The sequence below is a fragment of the Aethalodelphis obliquidens genome, unplaced genomic scaffold, assembly GCF_003676395.1.
Source record: "Aethalodelphis obliquidens isolate GAN/ISIS:26980383/991018 unplaced genomic scaffold, ASM367639v1 scaffold8, whole genome shotgun sequence".
NCBI classification, from domain to species: Eukaryota; Metazoa; Chordata; class Mammalia; order Artiodactyla; family Delphinidae; genus Aethalodelphis; species Aethalodelphis obliquidens.
The window spans coordinates 2,272,459-2,294,148 of record NW_020837952.1 but is presented as its reverse complement, the minus strand read 5'-3'; the positions used below and the strand labels follow the sequence as shown (position 1 = coordinate 2,294,148).

The 21,690-nt window shown below is 55.2% G+C and overlaps 1 protein-coding gene across 4 annotated transcripts in view; it reads right to left on the bottom strand.

Moving 5' to 3' along the window:
• ASIC1 (acid sensing ion channel subunit 1) overlaps positions 1–17,007 on the bottom strand; it is a 24,580-nt gene extending 7,573 nt beyond the window's left edge. For 3 of the 4 annotated variants that reach the window (XM_027106231.1, XM_027106234.1, XM_027106233.1), the window contains exon 1: positions 594–2,055. In XM_027106231.1, coding sequence (XP_026962032.1) covers positions 594–1,250 — 657 coding nt within the window. In that variant the 5' untranslated portion in view covers positions 1,251–2,055. Of the gene's footprint in view, positions 1–593; positions 2,056–14,612; positions 14,809–15,378; positions 15,757–16,588 lie in introns of those variants that run through there. The other variant, XM_027106232.1, reaches the window with a different exon arrangement.
• Between the last annotated feature and the right edge of the window lie 4,683 nt (positions 17,008–21,690).

The following is a 21,690-nucleotide window of genomic DNA, read 5'->3' as shown; positions in this document are numbered from 1 at the left end:
CACACACACACACACACACACACACACACACACACACACACACACACTAGGAGGAGCACAGGAAGACCACATGAGGACGCTGCTAACAGGCATGCTGGGGTGGAGGGGGGATATCCCCAGCCCTCTGCCTCCCTTCCACACCCTTCTCTTGCACCTCCAGAGACCAGGGGGCACCTGCCCCAGCTCCAGTCCAGGGGTGATAGTCAACATTGTTAAGGCCAAGCATAGGCACCCACCACCAGATCAAAGGTTGACCTCAGCGAAAGATTAAGGTGCTGACCCTGCTGGATCGCAGAGAGGTCTGGGAAAGGGCTGGACATGCTGGAGGATACTCAGGGAGACACCAGGGGCCTCAGGGCAGCAACTAATTACCAACTATGTGTTTCAAGAGTCTAACAGGGAGGGCAGTACTGGCACAGCCCTGGAAATAGAGCCCAGCTGCAGACCCTGGGGCTCCCAGGCAAGCTCTGGCCAGGCCTCTCTCACAGAGGGTGGGTGGTCCAGGTGAGGTGGGGGGGAGGCAGGATGGTTACCAGCCCCAGGAGGTGACGCTCAGGGTGAGCCATGGCAGACACTGTTGGGCACCCACTCACCACTGAGAAGTTGTGAGGGCCACAGGGCCCCCCGCAGTAGGAGCAATAGAGCAGCATGTCCTCCAGCCGGTGGCAGGAGCGATTGTAGAAGCGGTGCAGGTTAAAGGGCTCCCCAGAGAAGGCCTCGGGCCCCGGTGGGGCGAGGGGCACCCCGGGGTCATCGCTTTCATCCAGCCCCAGCATGGGGGCCAGGTAGAGCAAGTCGGGGTAGCTGAGCTGGGACAGCCGCACGGCATTGGTGTTGCAGAGGGTGACCGCCGGGAAGGCCAGCTCCGTCGTGGCCACTTCATCTAGCAGAGTCACGTGTGGGTAGCTGAGGTAATAGGCAACTCGATCCCCGACCTGGCACAAGAAGGCACCCAGTGCCAGGATAAAGGCCGCTGCCCACAGGGCCTGCCGTGGCCCTGGACCCCCTTCCACAAAGATGTGGCTGGCTCCATGAAGGGTGCAGCTGTTGGCAAAGGCCACCAAGTCCATCGGTAAGTCCCCCTCTCTGGCCCCCTTCCTCTCTGCCTCCTTTTCCTTCTCTTCTCCCTCCTCTTCTGATTCTGAGTTGTCCCGCTGTTGCCGCTGGTGGGGACCCCAAACATCTCCCAAGGGCCCTGGGGCCTCCTCTCCAGAGGAGAAGGACACAGAGCAGAAGATCTGGATGGGCATCTTCTCCAGGGGCTTCCTGGCACCGGGAGGTGGGCAGGAGAACGGGGGAGGAGGCGTGATCCTAGGCAGGGTCCGGCAGTCCTCTTGCCAGGTCTGTGCTGCCTGGATGGCCGTCCTCCCTTGCCAGGGCCTCTGTGGCAGTGTGGCTGAGGTGGGGAGGGGCTTAGAGAGGAGAGGAGGACCAGCCTGCCCTGTCAGGGAGGCGGCTGTCTGAGCCGATGAATAATTGATGGCTGTGGGAAAGGGAGGCCGATGGAGATGGAGAGGAGCAGGCCGGAGCCCCTTTCCCCGTCACCAACTCCAGCAGGACAGACAGGGTCGAGGACAGAGTGGAAACGCCTGAAAAGCCCGAGGGCTCCAGGGGAGACGGGACCTAGCAGAGTCCTCTGCTCTCACTGCCACGACGTGGGCCAGCAAGGGTCTCTGCCCATCCCCCAAGACACACACCCTCAGGCTCCCTCTCACCCTCCAGTCCACCTGCCCCTCGCCTTCCCACCCCAATTCTGAGTCCTCTGCCCTCATTCCCACCTGGTCCAGTCATTCTTCTGAGTTATCTGAGCCCCACACTCTCTAGGCACCTCTAATTAGCCTCTAATTCTTCTCTAATTCCCCCTGACTTGGAATCTCCCCAATTATTTTATGAAGCCCCCCCACTTCTCCCCATACACCCTTACACTGCAGTTCCCCTCGAAATATTCCCCTGGTTCTCAGTTCCCTTCTGATCACTGGGCTGACACAACTTACTTTCAGTTACTTCCTGAACCCCTGGCTGCCCCGAACCCCTACTCTCTCCCTTGACCTCCAGTTTCCCTCCAGCCGTCCCTGAGACCATTGATCCTCCCCTGACCCCCACCCCCCACTCTACTTCAGTCAGCACCCCCCACCACCACCACGCTGAGCTGCACTCCCTTCTGTGGCTTGGGGGGCAGCCCAGGTTCCATTAGCAGAGGCCTCTCACTGACCACAGACTCACTTATGGCCAGTTCCTGGCACTGGGGGGAGGCACCCTGTCTCTTGCAGCTGAAAAGCTTCCTGGTAGATCACCGCTCCCCCTCCCATCTTGCCCATCCCCTAACAGTCCAGGAGAGCAGGTGGAGGAATTCTCTTCTGGTGGGTGGAAGAAACTGAGCTCAGAACCGGTACAGGGTCCTGGGTCAGGTGGAGAGTGTTGGGAATAACCTGAGGTACCCCCAAACCCTCAGCCTCGCAGATACCCCCCAGCCCCTCAGTCTCTGAGGCCCCTCTCGCTCCCAGTTGATCAGTCCCTGCCCCCAGGCCCCTGGCCCCTCTGTGTACTCTGATTACTCAGGGCCACTGGTTGAGGAACTTGAGCCAGCAGCCAAGTCTCCAGGGCCTAGAAGGTGACCTGAGGGGAGGAGAGGAGGGGAGGGAGGGAGGGGAAACTATTAACCCTTCCTCCACAGAGCCAGAGGAGGACCAGTGGGGGTCAGACAAGTCTACTTGGGCCTTTCCATTCCTTAACCATCCCACAGCCCCAGGCTCCTGCCCCCCTTTCCCTCCCCCCTCCCTGCTCCCACATCTCTTCCCTCCTCCGTTTGCATACAGAGAGCCTGGAGTGTGTTGGGGATGGCAGGCAGGGTGCCAGGTTCTAGCAGAACTGGCTGATGTGGGACCTCTGGCCTCAGCTTTGCTGCCAGGGACACAGAGGCCCTGGAAGAAGAGCAGCCTTTGAGATTTGGTCCCTCTCCCTCCTTATGCCATTGCCCTCAGACTGGTCTCCCACTCTTTTACCTAAACAACCGCCTCCCAGCTGGTCTCCCTAACTCCCTGCCTCCCTGCAGTTTCTCCCCACCTTTAGTCCATGCTATGTAATTCCGACCACCCTTCCGCATAAAGACCTTCTCTCACTCCCCAGTGCCTCTTGGTAAAATTCAACCCCCGCCACCCGGGACCTACACGGCCTTGGCAAGTCACCCTCCAGCCTCACCCCTCCACCCCACCTAGTCCAGGGTCCAGCATCCAGTCACCATGTCCTTCTCCCATTCCACAGACACACGAGGCTCATCCACAGTTCCATGCCTTCCCTGGACTCCACCTGGAGAATTTCTACTCATTTCTCAAGACCCTACTCACAGGTTACCTCCTCCGAGAAGCCTTCCCTGACTCCACAGGGCATAATTAGTGCCCACTCAGGGAACAGACTGCAGGGTCCAGTTCTGCTCAACTCCCTCCAAGCATGAGTAGTGATCAGTAGCTCCTTAAGGACAGGGACTGTGAGAATGAAAGAGCAGGACCCGGGGCTTCCCTGGTGGCGCAGTGGTTAAGAATCTGCCTGCCAATGCAGGGGACACAGGTTCGAGCCCTGGTCAGGGAAGATCCCACATGCCATGGAGCAATTAAGCCTGTGAGCCACAACTACTGAAGCCTGTGCACCTAGAGCCCGTGCTCCGCAACAAGAGAAGCCACTGCAATGTGAAGCCCGTGCACGTCAACGAAGAGTAGCCCCTGCTCACCGCAACTAGAGAAAGCCCGCGCGCAGCAAAAATAAATACATTTAAAAAGAAAGAAAGAAAGAGCAGGACCCAGGGGCCACGTGGAGAAACAGGAACCAGAGATAAATCACTGCAGAGATGAGGAGAGACCTCCCACCTTCAGCTGTTGTCCTCAGGCTTCTCCTGTGTGAATCCGTGGGTTCTTCTTCTGTTTCCTGTCCCGTGTGCATTTTCTTCTTGCCTACGGGACCTCAGCTCTTGGAGGGCTTTGCGCATCCCCAGGATGCGTTTCAGAGGTGGGTTCCAGACTTGGGTTGGAGGTGGGCCAGCCTAGGTTGAGGCTTGGGCTGGGAAAGCTGCAGCATGCATCCCCACACCCACTAGAGGGCATCGTTCCCCTCCTGCAGCCTTTCTGGAAGAGGAAGTAGATTGGACTTCCAGAGGGAAGAAACTAAGGCTGGGAAGCTCCGGGTGCTTCAGCAGAGAGTAGGGTGTGCACACACGGAGCAGCTTCAGAGGACAGCAAATCTGGTGTGGCTGGACACTTCTTCCCCACACGGGCACAAAGACCTACACTGCACACCTACACAGCACTACACACAGACACACAGCCCTCTTGTGGGCAACGAAGACACACACACACCCCAACTGCACTTCCTCCCTCCTCCATCCTCTAACATTCTCTCCTCCTCATCTCGATCTAGTAGACAAATCCACATTTTGCACAGTAATGGGGAGGTGAGGAAAGGATCAAGCAGCACACACAGACCCCGGAGCGTACACAGAGGAGAAGTACCCAAGCAGACACGCTCGCAGAACAACCCTGTATCCAAAGATGCGACCCCTCCCCACATCACTCCCTACCCAGTACGTCTCTTAAGCTGTGTGTGGCCACCCAGTGCTTTCTGACTTTCTCCACGTCTCTTTCTGAACTCCGGTCACCCCTCACATCTCTGGAATGTCTCCTGCTTTTCAACTGATGCCTCAGGGGATTCGTATACAACCCAGCAAAATAAGCAGGTTTGAGTAATTTCACCCCATTTGACAAATGAGGAAACTGAGGCACAATGACCTGTTCAAGTCTCGCGGAGAGCAAGTAGTAGGCTTGAGACTGGAAGTAGGTCATCCCTCTCTAAATCAATCCCTTCCTTCTTCTCCATTCTTTCACTTACCCATCAAATATTTCCTGAGTGTCCATGTGCTGAGGACACGTGGAGAACAGATAAGGGACTGGGTCCTTGTGGAGCTTATTATCTAATGGAGAGTTTTTTAAAATCACAAAAATAAATATTTAATTGCAAACTATGATAAGTGCTATGAAAAAAATAATATGGTTCCATGGAGGTGAATGACAGGGGGATCTGAACCAGACTGGAAACTGAGGAAGGTTTCTCTGAGAAAGTGATGTTTGAATTGCAATCTAAAGAATAAGGAGGAGTGATTAGGTAAAGGTCTGTGTGTGTATGTGTTGGGGGGTGGGCGGTATTCCAGAGAACAGAGTCAGTGCAAAGGCTCTGAGAGGAGAGAGCTGAGAAGAAGAGGATATAGACGGAGAGCAGGCCCTTAGGGCCTTGAAGGCTGGGTAAGGATTCTGGTCCCATTCCCCATGGAAGGATTTCAAGTGATCAGAGCAGTGTTTTGAAGAGACCACTCTGGAGGAGCCCGAGGGATTCTAGAAGTCCTGTTAGGAAGCCACTGCAGCGGTCTAGGTGAGACATGGAGCACTGGGGTGGCCTGGAACAGGGGGATGGAGTAGAGATGTCTGGGAGTCAACACTGGCAGACCTGGTAAGGGAGGCGAGGGAGATGGAGTGTCAGGGATGGTTTCTAGTTTGCATAAGTGGGTGAATGGCTCACTAGATCAGGAACACAAGTACAGGACTAGTTTGGGAGCTAAGATGAATTTGGTTTGGCACATGCTGGTTTCTTAGAGCCTTGGGGAGATCCAAGTGGAGATGTTAAGTGGGAAATTCGCCACTGAACTGATGCTAAGAGGAGAGAGCCGGGCTGAGACAGACATTTGGCAGTCGTCGGTGTGTAGATGGTAATTGAAATCACGAGTGAAGATGAGACTGCTCAGGAATAGAATATAAAGTTTTTTTAGAAGAGATAGAAAGAAAAATGGCCTGATATGGCAGTATCCACCCAAGCTAAACAGAATCCTAACCTATGACTTAACCACAGCTCCTAGTTATATATACCCAAGAGACATGAGTGCACATGGCAACCCAAAGACATGAACAGGGATGTTCACAGTAGATTTATTTGTAATAGCCCCAAACTAGTCACAACCCAAACGTCTAGCAAGAGTAGAATGGATAAACAAATTGTGCTCTATTTACATAAGGCAATACTACACAGCATTGAAAAAGCACTAACTACCGCTATACAAAACGAGACTGAATCTCACAGACATAGTCATGGGCAAAAAAAGACAGACACGGACATGTATACACTGCACGGAGGATACATATCGTCTAGGAAGTTCAAGAACCGGTGAAACTTATCTCTACTGACAGAAGCCTGAACGTGGTTAATTCCTGTGGGGTACTGTTGACTAGAAAAGGGCCTGAAGGAACTTTCCAGGACACTAGAAATGTTTTACAATTTTATACCAGTGTAAATACATACCGATGTAATATGTAAAACATTACAGTGTAAGATACACCAATGTAAAAATATGTTAATGAAAAATTCATCAAGCTGTCCCATTAAATCACAGCCGCACAATTTAAGAGAAGAGGAAAGCTTGGGATTGAGACTTGAGCAGTGCGAACATTTAACGGCCAAGTGGAAGAGCATGAACTGGCACAGAGGCAGGAGTGGCTAGACAAAGGAGGAAAATTGGGAGAGTACCGTCGTTAGGAAAGAGAATAGTGCAGAACAGAGGTGGTGGTCAAACATTTTGAATGATTTTGAGACATCAAGGATAAAAAATGGTTGTGGGTTTTGGAAATATGGAGGTCACTAGCGGCCTTAGCGAGAACCATTTTGGTGGAGTGCTGAGGCCGGGGGAGGAAGGCCGCCCGAGTGGATTAGAGAGTGAGATGGAGATGAGAAAAAAATGGAGACAGCGGAATCTATACATCAATTTTAAGAATTTTGTCTGGGAAAAGAAACAGATACTGTGGGAGCTGGAGGGGGCTGTGGAGTTGAGAGACGTTTGTTTATTGGGTTTTAATCTTAACCTAAAGCCTGGTACATAGTAAGTGCTCAATAAATATTAACTGTCATTATAGCTATACATTTTTTAAAAATTTATTTATTTATCTTTGGCTGAGTTGGGTCTTAGTAGCTGCGCGCGGGCTTTCTCTAGTTGCGGCGAGCGGGGGCTACTCTTCACTGTGGTGCGCGGGCTGCTCATTGCAGTGGCTTCTCCTGTTGCGGAGCACGGGCTCTAGGTGCATGGGCTTCAGTATTTGTGGCTCGCGGGCTCTAGAGCACAGGCTCAGTAGTTGTGGCGCGCGGGCTTAGTTGCTCTGTGGCATGTGGGATCTTCCTGAAGCAGGGCTCGAACCCGTGTCCCCTGCATTGGCAGGTGGGTTCTTTATTTATTTATTTTTTTTTAGAAGCCCGGTCTTTTCTTCTCAATGTCACGGTAAATCCCTTAAAGCTGACTTGGGCTGATTCTTATCTATGAACTTCACAGTACTTGGGAATTTACCCAGTAAGATTTCAGTAGCTGTGTCTCCTCTGTGTGCAGGGAACAAAATCAGGCATTTCCACATGGCCAAGTGCCTCCGCGCAGTCAGTCCAGGCCGGCAGGGCAGGTGGGTTCTTAACTGCTGCGCCACCAGGGACGTCTCTATAGCTATACATTTTAAGATGGGAGAATCTTAAGCATGTTTCAGTGTCAATCGGAAGGTTCCACTGGAGGGGGAGAGACCGACTACAGAGGAGGGAGAGGCAGAATCTTTAAGATAAAATTTCCATAAAGATAGAACGAGATCAGATGGTAAGAACAGGTTGAGATTTCAGCCTAGAGAAGATGGACGTTCCCCTCTGGGGGCAGATACCCAGAGGAGCGGGGAGATCTTGTCTGAGACTTCTATCTTCTCTGTGAAGTGGGAGGTGAGGTCATCTGCTGAGGGTGAGAAGGGGGCTAGGAAGGGTGGTGGTTTGAGAGGCGTAGAAAAATTTACAGTAATCACTGGGGAGAGCGAGTTGACGGGAAAACACAGTGGGGTTGCCAGGGCAGCACTGGCATGTTGATCATGAACACAATGTGATTCCAACCATGTGACTTCCTCTGGTAGAGAGTGGCTGAGGAAGCCAGTGGTGGGTCCATCTAAGGTTGGGACTTGGCTAAATGGTGCAATGAAGAGGCAGAGAAGTTACAAGATGGTGTGCTCAAACTGAGGCTGGGGTTCTTCTCTTTCGCATCCTTTTTTTTTCCCTTCCTGCCTCATCACACCACCTCTTTACAGAGCATGGGCAGCTGGGGAGCCGGGCACCCTCCTCCACCACACATCCCTGCTCCTATGGTCACACACACGAAGAACCCGGGCTTAGAAGATCTGAGGTCAAGGCACCCACTCTGTCATTTACTGGCTGTGTGGCCTCAGGCAAGTCATGTAACACCTCTGAGCCTCAGTTTCCTCATCTTTCAAATGAAGATATTAACATCTTCCTGCCTCCCAGAATTATGAGGATCACAGGAGCTGAAGTAAAGGGAATTTGTAAACTGCAAAGCGTGACAGAAAGAGAAGATTAATTTGGCGGGTATGTGCTCTGCGTGGGGCCAGAGGTTCGTGGGCACACGAGCTCTCTCCTGCAGACACATGAAGAGAGCTGTGTGTGCCCCTGTGCACATCCATCCCTGTGTCCACGTCACACCCTGGTCCACGTCTGCATTCTCCCACTCTCAGACATGCACAGGGAGGTGCACATGTGTGCTTGCACACCTGGGGCACACGTGCAGTGTGTGGTGAGGAAGCCTGAGCTGGCTGCTCTCCATGGTCTAGGCCACTGCAGCAGTCTCTCCCCGAGGGATGTTCCCAGCCAGACACGAAGAGCCGACACACCGATCAGAGACACTCGATACTCAGCTACACAGCCCAACCTCCCAGGCCTCCAGGACTGTCAGCCACGTCAAGGGGGTGCAGAGAGGAGTGGGAAAGGGTTTTCTTTCCAAGAATTCATAGGAGCTCAGGAAAATCACAACTTGCCCTCCCTCTCCCTCAGGAGTGGCCTTAGAGAGCCTGGAGTGAGAGTCTCTGTCCTTAGAGCTTCTTAAGGGAACTTTCCCTCAAGGTGACTACACCTCAGTTTCATGTTTGCTTTAAAATTTTCCACGAGGAAGATGTCTGATGCATGTGTCCAGGAAACGGTACTGCACACTCATTCTACACATGGGCCAGCGGGGGGGCTTAGCCAGAGTGGCCCAGAGGCTGAAGGACAGGCTGCCCCTCGGCAAAGAATAATTTACAAATCTATTTACAGCCCCCTTTGCTCACAGGAAATTGAGCCTAGAAGCTGAGAAATGGAGCCAGAGGAAACTATGCCCAAAATAGAACCCAGGAGTCCCAGACGCATCCTCCACCCAAACCAGGCTCCATTCTCCTTCGAGCTGTCTCCTTCCCTGCTTTGCCTCCCAGAATCCCCACGCCAGAGTTCTGACCAGAAGGTTCTCAGCCAGAGGGTACAGACATACTGGGTACAGACATACAGTAAGGGAAGGCTTGTGCCTCGGGAACCTGACCAAAGACCATGACCCTTGCTGGAGAGAACTAGACTGGTCATCAGCTGGGAGAGGCTGGGCTGGGGGAGACACCACACATTCTGTAGAACTGAAGTTTCTCTCTTTCTTTCTTTTAGGCTGCGCCGCACGGCTTGTGGGATCTTAGTTCCCCAACCAGGGATTGAACCCGGGTCCTCGGCAGTGAGAGCGTGGGGTCCTAACCACTGGACCGCCAGGGAATTCCCAGAACTGGCGTTTCTGAATAGCTGAGCTGGGCTGGGGAGACTGGAAGGACCCCACCTAGATGTGGAGGGTCCTCTCATCCCTGGCACGTGATTCTCTGCTCCGAAGCCCTTCGGCTTCCCTTAGTACCACCCTCTGCACTCTGAGCCTCCCGGGAGTACTGCACGTGGCTTGAGGCTCCTGAGGGCAGGGACAGGCTCCGCCTGTTCACCGCCGCCCCCTGGTGCCCAGCACGAGGCTTGGCACTTCCACGGGCCTCTGTCGGTGACGGGAAGAAGGAATCAAGTGGAGCTCGGCACTCCCACCCCCAGCCCCTCGTGCCTACTATTCAGTCTCCCTCACCATCCCCCAGGAGTTGAAACTGCCTTCCACAAAGTTGAAGCATGCTCCCAATCCGGCTCCACCCACAGCAGAAACGTTCTGACCTCTGTGCAGGCGCGCCCTCTGCTTCCTGGATGCACACCACGTGCAGTGGCGGCCCTACCACGGAGCTCTCCGCAGGCTGGGACCGGAGAAAGCCCGAGGCTTCGAAGCACTACTCTTCCCACCCCTCCACTTCCGGCTCCGCCCCCAGAGCCGCTTACTTACATCAATTCCCTATTACTTTAGCCAACAGCCGGAGGTCAATTAACTGAGAGTAGCCTCTTAGCTGACAGCAGTCTAGGACAGGGGCAGAGTCAGAAACGGCAAGGGATGGGGGAGGAGAGGGAGGAGGTGAGAGAGGAAACTGAGTCACCTGAGGGAGGGGTGTGTGTGTGTGTGTGTGTGTGTGTGTGTGTGTGTGTGTGTGTGTGTGTGTGTGTGTGTGTGAGAGAGAGAGAGACCCCAATGCAGGGTCCCCTGGATTCTTGCAACTGGCTCTACTCCAGTCTCCTTCCAACCTCAGGCACTTCTGAGGGAGGGAGGGAGGGAAGGAGAGAAGGGAAGGGTAAGGCTGGAGGAGGTATCCAAGAGCGGCTAGGGCAGGGTGCCCCTCTTCCCACGCTAACCTCTCCACTCCAGCCTCTCCTATCCCTCTGCACCCCCTGCATGCTCCCCCGTCCACACCCCACGACAACCCCATACAAAGACCGCCGGGCTTCTGGGTGGGGTAGCCCCAAACCCTCCTTTCTTCTCTGTGTGTAGCAGTGTGGGCAGCCCTTCCCTTCAGCAGCCCCTCCACTCCCTGCCTAGCTGGAGGGAACAGACGCAGGTAGTGAGGTTGGGCCCTCCCCAGGTCTGAGCTGCTGTGGGGTGGTGTGATAAGGAAGCTCCCACTGCTAGTCCTGGCTCTCCCTGGGACCTGCCATACCTGGCTCTTCTTGTTTAAGATGACCTCTCCCTCCAACTTCTGGGTCTCAGGATCACCCTTCTTTGCTATCAGCATCTCACCTCCTCCAGGTGCTCCAGAAGATTCCTGTCCACCTCCAGAACATTGGGGGGATTTCTTTGCCCACCTCTCCTCTGGGAGATTGCCCCCACTCCAGGGTCCCCTGGACTTTTGTCCTCCTATCCCTTGTCCCCCAATTCCACCCTCTCCTGAGAGAATCCTATCCCCACTGCATACCCACCCCCAGGATTTCCATTCTCTGCCCTCCCCTTCCATCCCTTCCAGGGTTCAGAAATGAATTCCCACTTCTCTCCCCCAGGCAAAGGCTCTGGGACTCAGCTGGAAGAGGGGGTGGCACAGGGCAGACTAGGCCACCATCTGCCAGCCCCCTCCCCTTGGTGCTGTTCAGAATTCAAGCCACATCGGAGCTCCCACTGCCAGGGACAGATAAGGTGCAGCTGGAGGCTGGCACCAGCTGCGACTGTGCTCACCCCCCTGACACCCCACCCCTACCCAGGCTTCGGCAGACAGCTGCACCCCTGGGCCCCCTCCATGGAACCCCTATCCTGCCTTGGCCTGGCTGGCCTCAAAGCGGGGTGGGAGAGTAGATCCTCAGACCCTGTTGCCCTGGCAACCAAGCACCCCACCGAGAAGGGAAAGAGGAGGGAAGAGGGGGCCTGTGGGTGGGCCTTTGGTAGCTCTTTTGGTAGCTCAGGAGAGAGCTACTGAGGCCCACCCAACTGGGCTGCTGGGGGGACACCCTTCCCATTGCCCTCTGCCTCTTCAGTCCCAAAGGGTTTTCAAGCCAGTTTCTCCCAGATTCAGCCCAGGTTCCCCCCACTCTCCCAAGCTGACCCAGCCACAGCTGGGGGATGGACCTGGCCAAACACCTCTTGGACCATGTTCATCCCCTGAGGTTCAGCTGGATTCAGAAGCACATCTGCGGGGAATGTGTGTCGCTGCTGACCCCCACCATGGGAGCTGAGGTGTCTAAGGGACCAGAGGATGCCCTTCCTATGCCCCCTGCACTGTCCTCCAGGAGCAAGATTCCTATTGTTGGATGATGGTCGCACTTGGAACCCACAAAAGAGTCCACGTGTGCCTGTGCACACTCTATTCTGCAAACACGCTGAGCTGGACTCGGACCCCCAGTTAAGAACCTCTGCTCTCAAGGCAGCAGAAGATGCCAAGATGGTCTCCCCTAAGCTCTGACCTGAGAGAGAGATGTTTTCTGTCAGTGCCTCATCCGTCCAGGGGCTAGACACACGCCTCGTGTCCTAGCAGAGACCAGCAAGGCTGGAGAGGCAGATGTTAACTATGGGACCAGGGAGAGGAGGGAGAAGGTGAAGCGTCAGGGAAGGGGTATCTGTGCCCCTTAGGACCAGGGAGCTGGAGGAGAGTGCCAGCGCTCTTCTTCTCCACCAGGGAGATGTCAGACATGGACTCACAATGAGACTCCCATCTGTGTAGGGACATCTCTTATGGGCAGAGTAGAAAGGGGCTGTTGAGGTCAACCTGAGAGGGCAGAAGGAAGGTCTGAGAGGTTTGGGTCCAGCTACATTCAGGGTCAGGCCTTTGACATGGGCTCAGAGACAGCAAAAACCTGGTCCCTGACAACCCAGAACCAAGAAGCGCCAGTGTTGGGCCTGTGGGATCCTAGCCATGTATTTCTCCCCCAGCAAGAGAAAGAACTCACACTGCTCCAGAACTTTGTGAACCAATCATACCTCCGTCTGACTGTGTAGGGTTGTTCCCTCAGACAACGTGGACCAATCACATTTCAGGGTCTCCATTTCCATGAACCAAACATATCTTAGCATCACCACTTGGAATCTTTCTGGATGTGAGGGACAGATGGAGCCTCAACTGTATACTTTCTATGAACTCCACCTTGTTCCTTAGCACCTTCCCAGGTCGAGCCAAGCAATTCTCTTCCTCATCCAAACACTACAAACCATTCAATCTAATGGGTTTTCTCTATCTTTCTTGATGGTTCCTTCTGCTTGCGTGTGGGGTATGCTGCAGAGGAGGAGGGCTCTGGCTTTCACCTCCACCGTCAACTACAGTTCTACTACCCTTGGGAATATAGTTGGTGAGCCTGGGAGCACTTTGGTCTTGGGCCCTGGGGAATCCAGCCTTCTCCTGTTTTGAGGAAGGAAAAGTGGGAAGGAAATGGCTCTTGCATCATGCTAAGCTCCCTATGAGCTTCGCTTAGCAAGGACCGTGGCTATGTAAACTTTGTCCAGCAGTATTGACCCATGAAACTGGTCTCAGATAAAGGCTTAAAGAGATTGGGAAGTCGTGTGTAACTTCAGCAGGAAAAAACAAGCATAACTGTGGTTCCAGCCTTTCTACACAGACAAATGCAGTTCATGCTCCCATAATGCTAGGGAGGCAGCAAGCAAGTGTGGGAGAAAAGGGGAGGATCTGAGAGTGGAGAACTGGGGGCAGGTATGGACAGAAAAAGAGTCCTAGGGGAGCCTGGGTTTTCGAGAGCAATTGCCAGAACTGGAAGTGGACATGATGACTCCAGGGTCAGCAGTATTAACGCAAAGGGCACACTGCGTTGGGACTGAATGAGACATGAGTTCTAATCCTGCGTCTGTCACTAACCAGCTCTGCGAGCTCGGGCAACTCATTCTACCTCTGTGTCTCAGCTTGTTAAATAGAGATAATATGACTATTCATCCAGGGGATTGAAGGACAGTCTAGAAAGCATTTGGAAGAGTTCCAAGCATCACCCTCACATCTGGTATACTTTTGCATACATGGCTGCAGGTCCTCTGGCCCCTTTCCACAGTCCCTGCCTGTTTCTAACCCACCAAGAACCTGTATGACTTGCCCATGATCACCTGGCACATGAGATGCCAGTCAGTTCCCCTAACCCTCCCTGGGGTGCTGGCTTTGAGGCAGCCCCATCTGTGTGTGGAGGGCATGAGTATCTGTGGGGCATCTCCATTTTAAGATGCAGTCTCCAGTTCAGCCATGACTGTGTACCCCAAGTCATCTCTTCTTCCTCAGACCCTGACTCTGTGGGTTGGCAAGGGGGGAACCCAATCAGACAGTGTGTGTGTGTGTGTGTGTGTGTATGTGTGTGTGTGTGTGTGTGTGTGTAAAATGGCTGGGGTAGGGGACGGGTGGCACAGAGAGAATTACCTGTCCAGTCGTTTAAGAGAAAACTTCCCTTACTTCCCATGTTTCATGGTGCTTCTCAGACTTTAATTCAGACTACTTGAGGATTTTGTAAACTGCAGGTTCTAATTCAGTAGGTTTGAGAAGTGGGGAGGCAAAGTCCTACATTTCTTTCAAGGTCCCAGATGATGGTCCTTGGACCTCATTTTGAGTAACAAGTCTGCAGCTTACCCATCACCACCCCCAGCTCTGACACCTGTGGCCCAGAAGGTAAGCTTGACGGGGTCAGGGGCCCTGCCAGGCTGTGTGTGTGTGTGTGCACGCGCGCGCACTATAGGCTCTCTTTCCTGCCATCATGGACACAAGGCTGAAGCCGAGGACCTCACAAAGAGCAAATGCGTCCCTGAGCCGAACAAAGTACCCCCCTGCCAGAAGCGAACCCTAGGGACACACAACTTCCTCCCCAGAGGTCCGCCCGATCCTAGTCTCCTCCTCCTCTGGGGGCTGGCTGACTCACACCCCACACCAGCCAGGGGGCTCACTCACCACCTTGAAGTCCTCAGCGCTGCAGACCTCCCCCCGGAAGTGGCAGGAGAGCAGCATGTCTCGAATGTCGTGCCCCGCGCGGTCGTAGAACTCGCGCATGTTGAAGGGCTTGGGCTTGAAGCTGCGGAAGTTGGCCTTGTCCTGCAGTATCTCCAGCTGCTTTTCATCTGCCATCTGTGTGTCTGGTATCTCATACCTGGAGCAGGGTGGGGTGTGGTGGGGGTGTGAGCAGTGCATGGATCGGCAGGACCTTCAGTTCCTGCCTCCATTTGGCCTCCGGTGTCCCATGCCCAACCTTGCGGGGAGGGCAGCATCCAGCCCTGGACAGAGGCATGAAAGGAGAGCTGGGCGGTGTCTAGAGGATCTGCCCTGTGGGGTCTGAGAAGGCAGAGGATGGCAGTGGCTGCCCAGGGGCTGGGCATCTGAGCACGTGGGTAAGCATGGGTGGGCAGAGAGATCAGGGCAGGAATATACCATAGTTTCTACCCTTTAAAGATGGTATGCCCGGATTCCCCAAGGGAGGAGAATATCGAGACATAGTGGGAGGAGGGTGGGCAGAGATCACTCCAGGGAGTGTGGCCATGTCTCACAGCTGGGGTCAGAGATTGGGTGCCCTTAATTGAGTGCTTGGCAGTACCCCGATCTCTTTGCTGTGAGTGGCAGGTTTGGGGGGCTGGCGGGCAGGGTGGTATGGGCTGTATGGTGGCTTAGAGAGGAAGCACCCTGACAGAGGGTCTGGCAGCCGGGATGGGTAGGAACCTCCCACCTGTTGTTGAGCAGAGCCAGCAGCTCCCCAGCGTGGTACAGGTCATTCTTGGAGACTTGGCTAAAGCGGAACTCGTTGAGGTTGCACAGCGTGACAGCAGGGAAGGTGAGCTGGGAGGCAGCCACCTCGTCGAGCTTGGTGACGTGGTGGTAGTGGAAGTAGTACTGCACACGCTCGGTGCACACACACAGCAGCACAGCCAGTGAGCCCAGGAAGCAGAGGGCCCAGAGCGCCCGCTTCAGAGACAGCCGCTCGTAGGAGAAGATGTGGGCCAGGCCGTGCAACGTGGAGCTGCTGGCGAAGGCCTGGATGCTCACCGGCTGGACGCCACCCACCTCCTCCTCCTCAGCCTTCAGTTCCATCCTGGCCGAGGGGATCCTGGGGGAAGGGGGTGGGGGAGTCTGTCATGGTCCTGGGATGAGAGTACACACAGCATCCCTCCAGATGTGTCCATCCCCATCTCCAGAGGTCACTGTCTCTGGTGTGCAAGCCCAGAGGTGGCTGGCTGGGGGACACACTCTCAGAAGAGGGTTCCTCCAAATGCAGGGGTTTGGGAGTCAGCCTAGGCCAAGAGAATGCTCTCCCAGGGAAGACTCCCAGGCCAGGGGAGACCCCAGATGCAGTCACCCGAGGGTGAGAGGGAAGTCCCAGTGCTCCCCCAGGCAGGCACAGGAGTTTCCTCCAGATGTGGGGTCCCTCTGGGACGGGAATGTCCACCCATCCTGGACAGGAAAACTCCCCCAAATGGGCTGAACCCGGGGTCAAGAGTTCCCGGTCAAGGGTGTCCCCAGGACTGGGCTTTCGCCCCCATGAGCTAGACCTGGGCCAGAAACCCTCCAGGCAGGTGGGGAGGGGCCCAGGGAGGTGCGGAGGGGCCCACCCGAGTCCTCACCTGCGGGTGTCTCCGGTTCTCTGAACGGCGCAGGCTGTATGTGGGCGTGTTGGGGGGGGGGGGGGGGGCAGAGGGCAACCCGAGGTGGCTGCACAGAGATGGGGGCGCGGTTCCCTCTGACAGCGAGCTGTCCCCGCCCCGGACGCTCCCCCACCCCGTTCTAGCTTCTCGACGCAGCCAGATCCCCTGCTCGGCCCCCGCCCCCCTCCCCAGCCACTGAGCCGCCCCAGAAGCTGGGGAAAGCTAGAGGGGAGGAAAGTCCCGGCTTCGGGGCGCTGGGGAGTCCCGCAGCCAAAGGAGGGGGAATCGGAGACCCACCTGAGGGGGATTCGGGAACCCGGCAACCGGCGGCGGGTCCTGGGGCGCGGGGCCGGACGCGGGCTCAGCGGCTAGCCTCGGAGGGGCTCATGGCCCGGAGCGGGAGCCGGCGGCCGCCGCGGCACACCGCGCAGAGCCCTGCAGGGAGCGGCCCGCCCGGCCCGGCTCGGCTCGGCTCCGTACGCCCGCCGCGCGCGCGCTCCCTCGCTCGCCTCGGCTTGGTCCGCCCGGGCTTGGCGTGGTGCGCGGTGTGCGGTGCTCTCAGCCCCGGGATCTGCAGGGATCCATCGTCCGGCCGGGAGGCGGCGGGAGGGGAGGCAGAGGGGGAGGGGAGAGGGTGCGCGTGCGCGCCTACGAGTGTCTGCGAGGCTGTCTCTGGGCCGGTGTGCGCGCGGGGCCCCCGAACCGGGGAACGGGATCGAGGGCTCCCCCCGCTGTCTCGCCCCCTCCTCCCGGCCGCTCTCGGCGGCGCTGCCTCCCTCGGTCCCGGAGCCGTCCCCCTGCCTGCGAGGCCCTATGGCTTGTGTGTGACTGTGTGTGGTGTGTCTGTGTGCGCGCGCGCGCGCGGGGGGGAAGGTGTCTGCCCCCAGCGTCCCCCTCCCTGCGCTGTCTCCTTCGGATCGATGCTCCTGCCTCTTGCTGCTGCTTCCTCTGGTGGCACGCGCGCGCGCGCGCACACACACACACATACACACACACACACAGAGGCAAGCTCCGAGTCACACTTGACTGATTCAAGCACTTGCCCGTGTGGAGACACACACACATATACAGACCAGAGTCACACCACGTCACTCACAGCCCCACGCACCTCCCACAGACACCCACACACCCCAGAAGCCTGGCCCACAGGGCAGGAGCTCAAGAGCTTACAAGTATTCACCTGCGCTTATCCCTGCTCCCCACCTACATGTGACACTGTACACACATGTACATATATAAACAAACACGCAGCCTCGGCCACCGAAACCCCATCCTTGTAGCCTTGGCCTTGCCTTGGGGAGGGCGGGTTGGCAGCTCCTCACTGCCAAACCTCTAAAGAAGGAGCAGAGAGAAGGAGGGAGAAACAGACAGGTGAAGGGAAATTGGACTGAAGTCGAGAAACAGGGAAAGGGAAGGGAACGCGGGGCGGGGGGGAGGGCGTAGGGTTGGGGGGAGGTGGACAGGATGAGGAAGGGATGGAAGGGGGAGCTGTACTCAGGGATGGAGCTGAATTCTGAGGCACTGAGACCAGGCCTGGGGATAGGGGTGCTTCTCCTCTAGCTCGCACCTCTCTCCTCCTCCTCCCTCTCTAAGAGGTCTTGGGGGGCCCTCCCTATCCAATTAACAGAGAAGGAGCAATCAAAGGGAAGTTGTTAATTTGCTGATGCTCATTAGGGGCTCTTGGCACGAAGACCGTCGAGGTCTGATGGTGTCAGATGATGGGGGGGGGCGGCGGGACCAGAATTCTATCTCTAACCACTCCTTCACTCCACTTGCGGGCTGGTGCAGCTCAGGGAGAGGAAGGTGAGAGGTGTGTTCCCAGGGTTTTAAGTTAGAATGAGAACCTGTAATGAGAAGGGGCTGGCACAGTAGAAAGAAGTTGGAAGAGAAGTTGTGAGGGCTTGGGGCCACGGGGCACATGGGAAGCCAGGGAAGGGAGCTGGAGATCCCTCGAGGGAGGGTTGGCTTAGGTTGCAGAGGAGGGAGAGTAGGATCCATTAACTAGGTACCTGGGCAAGGCGCTACCAAAAAAGGAAGGGAGGATCTTAGGTTCTCCTCTTGAATTGGGGAGCTGTCCAGCAGCACCAGGCCTTTCCGGAGGGCTGCCATGTCCCTGGGTAGCCACTGGGTGGCAGCACCCTCCCAGGTACTTAGAATCAACCAAAAGGGGCATTTGGGAGTGGGATTTCAGCCTGGGAGGGCCCCAAGCAGGGGGACCTGAGGAAGCACTGGGCAGAGTCTGATTCCTGAATTCCAAGTGTCCTCGGGAGGAGGGGTGGACCATTTTGGAGCATCTGTAATTCCCCTAACTCCCCGCCCTTGCAGGTTGAATGACACATGGAGCTTCTTCAAATGGCTGCAAATTGCTTCAGTCACCTGGGATGTTACTGAGGGAGCAGCGGGGGAGGAAGGAAGGCGATGAGATGAGGTGGAGGCAGGCAAGGACTGATTGAGGCCAAGGAGCAGCCTCAGGAGGAGTCTGGGGGAAGATAAGAGAGAATCAGGCAATCTCAGATTCCAGACCTGGTCCCGCCATTCATTAGCATGGGCAGGTCCCTTGACCTCTCTGAGCTCAGTTTCCTCATCTGTAAGATGGGGATAATATTTATTTCACAGGAGCTTCTGAGAATTACATGAGCTAATGCATAGAAACTGCTTAGTACATTAACTTGTACTTAGTAGATCCTCAATAAGTAATAATTATCATTATTAGCATTAGTGTTTGAATCTAGTGGTAAAGCCACCAGTGCAGCCGACTCAGGGCAGAATCTGACAGCGGTTCTCAGCCCAGGCTGCACATTTGAATCACCTGTGGAGCTTTTTCAACTGCTGCTGCTGTAGCCCTGCTTTAGACCAATTAAATCAGCATCTCCGGAGGTGGGGCCCAGATTTCCCAACTTTTCAAGACCTGTAATATATAGGGGCCAGTCTTGAGAAACCTTGATCAGTCAGTCTGAGAAACCTTGATCTTCAGAATCCACGGGTCTCAATCGAGGCTTCAGTTGTGATTCCTGGTGTGTCAGGCCCCAGCTTTAGAAGTTCTTTCTCAGGTACAACCTGAGTCCCTTTTGCTATTGTTTCCTCTTCATTTGAGGTGAGATGGATCGCTGCACACATCCCCCCCATCCCTGTCCTGTACATTGCGGCAAACCTCCACTGAGGCTTTTCCTGTGTCCAGCCCCAGGATTGGCCCCGGAGACATGGGCCAAAGTCTCTCGGTTTCAGAGGAGAGATGAACATGCTGACACCCACCTGAATCTAGTCTAGCAAAAACCGAGGGAAATTGAGGGATGGGACAGCATCGAGTGGCAGAGGGGCAAGTCATACTGACAGGGGTTTGCAGCACAGGGATGAGGAAAAGGGGAAGTTGGCTTTGGTAAGATGACACTTGAGGGATCCAAGGGCTGTGATTAGTGTCACACTGCTCCTTTCTGCTTCTCTGGGCCCACCTACCTCTTATTCAGGCCTTGACAGATCCTAGCTCCTTCAGCCTCCTCCCAGCTTCTTGTCCACACTTCGCTTCTTGTCCACACTTCCCTCCTCTCTGGTCACTGCAGTCCCTAGACCTCAGTACTCTTTCTCTCCTGGGGCTGAGAGAAATAGGCCTGGAGATTTCCCGCCCTCCACTGCATGAGGCATCTAGCTAGGACCCACCCAGGGCTTTGGCATCATGCTGACCTGGATTCAAATCCCACCTCTGTCACACCAGCACTGTGTGATCCTGGGCAAGTTCCTTAACCTGTCTGAGCCTCCCTTTCTCCACAAACCATAAAATCTGGTTAATGCCCACAGTGATGAAAAATGTCTGCCTGGTAAACAGTAGGTGTTTCATCAATAGTGGCAAGTATTATTTTCATCCCTGAGAGGCTGATGGGGCAAATTCCCCATGGACACTTCCCTGGCAGATGGCCCCATCTGCTCTAGGTGCAGAAGCACCCTCCAGCCTCTCAGAGACAGGGGGATAAGGGGGAGGGCAAAGGGGGGGGGCAAGGCCCCCTGGGGCTCCTAGTCAGCTCTTCTCTGCTCCCCGTGCTTGAAATCACACATACCCCCATCTGTCTGCAACCGCTACATCTGTGAGCTCAGCAAATGCAGAGACAGTTAAGGAGTTAATTAGCAGACAGTGGGGAGGGGCTGTGGACCTGAGGCTGATGAGACCCATCAACACACCTCTCCCCCACCCCTCCGGACTCCACTTTGCCCCTTGACCCTCATCTTCTCACCCTGGTCCACGTGGTCATGTCACCTCCTCCCTCATTTCTCTGCTACCCTTGCCTTTACCCTACCCCCCACCCCCGGCCTATCCTATCCTGTCCTCTCTTCTTCCCCATTCCTCTCGCTAATCTCTCCCGTGCCCCACTTAGCTTTTCCTCCCTTCCCCCACCGAATCACTGCTTTCCTCATCTTTTGGGGGCTCACCCTTTTCTCCTCTCCATGTTCTCCTCTCATTCTGGCCCCTCTTCACTCTCCACACCTTCCCCCTCTCCCCACATCACCCCTCTCTCTCCAGCATAATATGGGTCTCAGAACGTAGTGCTTTGTTCACTGGGCACCATATCTGCTACAGGAATCAGTGGGTTCAAGGTTGCCTGCTACGCTGGGTCCCACCACTGTTGTCCGGAAGGGGTCTCCTCTGATCCTCACCCACTCCCAGCACCTCTCACTCCCAGTTCTCTGGGTAGCCTAGTCTCTTTCCTGTACAAGTACACCTTTGGGGGCTCTCTCCCCATACTTCTACTGTTGCCTCTCTCTCAGGGTCTTGGCAGTTCATCTGCACATCCAGGACTACGATGGACACTTCTTTTTCCTCCCTGGGGGTCCAGCAGATGGCCACCTTTCTCCCATCACACGTCCCAAATTGTGTGTCATCATGTCATTTGGGGAGTCATGGCTTCAGAAGGAAGGGATGATCAAAGAGAAAACATAGATTAGGAGACAGAGAAAGGCAGAGAGCAAGAAGGAGGGAGAGAAACTGGAGCCAAGGCAGAGATTAAAAGGGCAGATGTGGGGAGGGAGGATGAGAGAGATTAAGACAGAGAGTAAAGGTAATGAGACGGAGAAATAGAGAATTGGAAATAAGGAAGAGACTGCTAGGATCCCTCACTGCTTTAAAATTCTGGGCCTTTGAGAAGAGTGAACGAAGGAGAAACAAAAGACCCACAGAGGACCTGGGGTTTTCTTCTTCTAGGAAACTTCCCGGGTTAGTCCTTTACCCACCCCTGATCTCCAGTTCCCTCCTGCACCGGCTGCCTTCTCTCTGTTTTGTGGGCTCTGGTTACTCTGGGAGCAGGTCTGTCCTCTGTCCTCCCCTGACACCATCTTCCCAAGGCAGGGTGCTCCCCCATAGCGGGCAGCGGCTATTTTGACCTCCAGAAGAGGGGAAGGGGAAGGATTGTGGA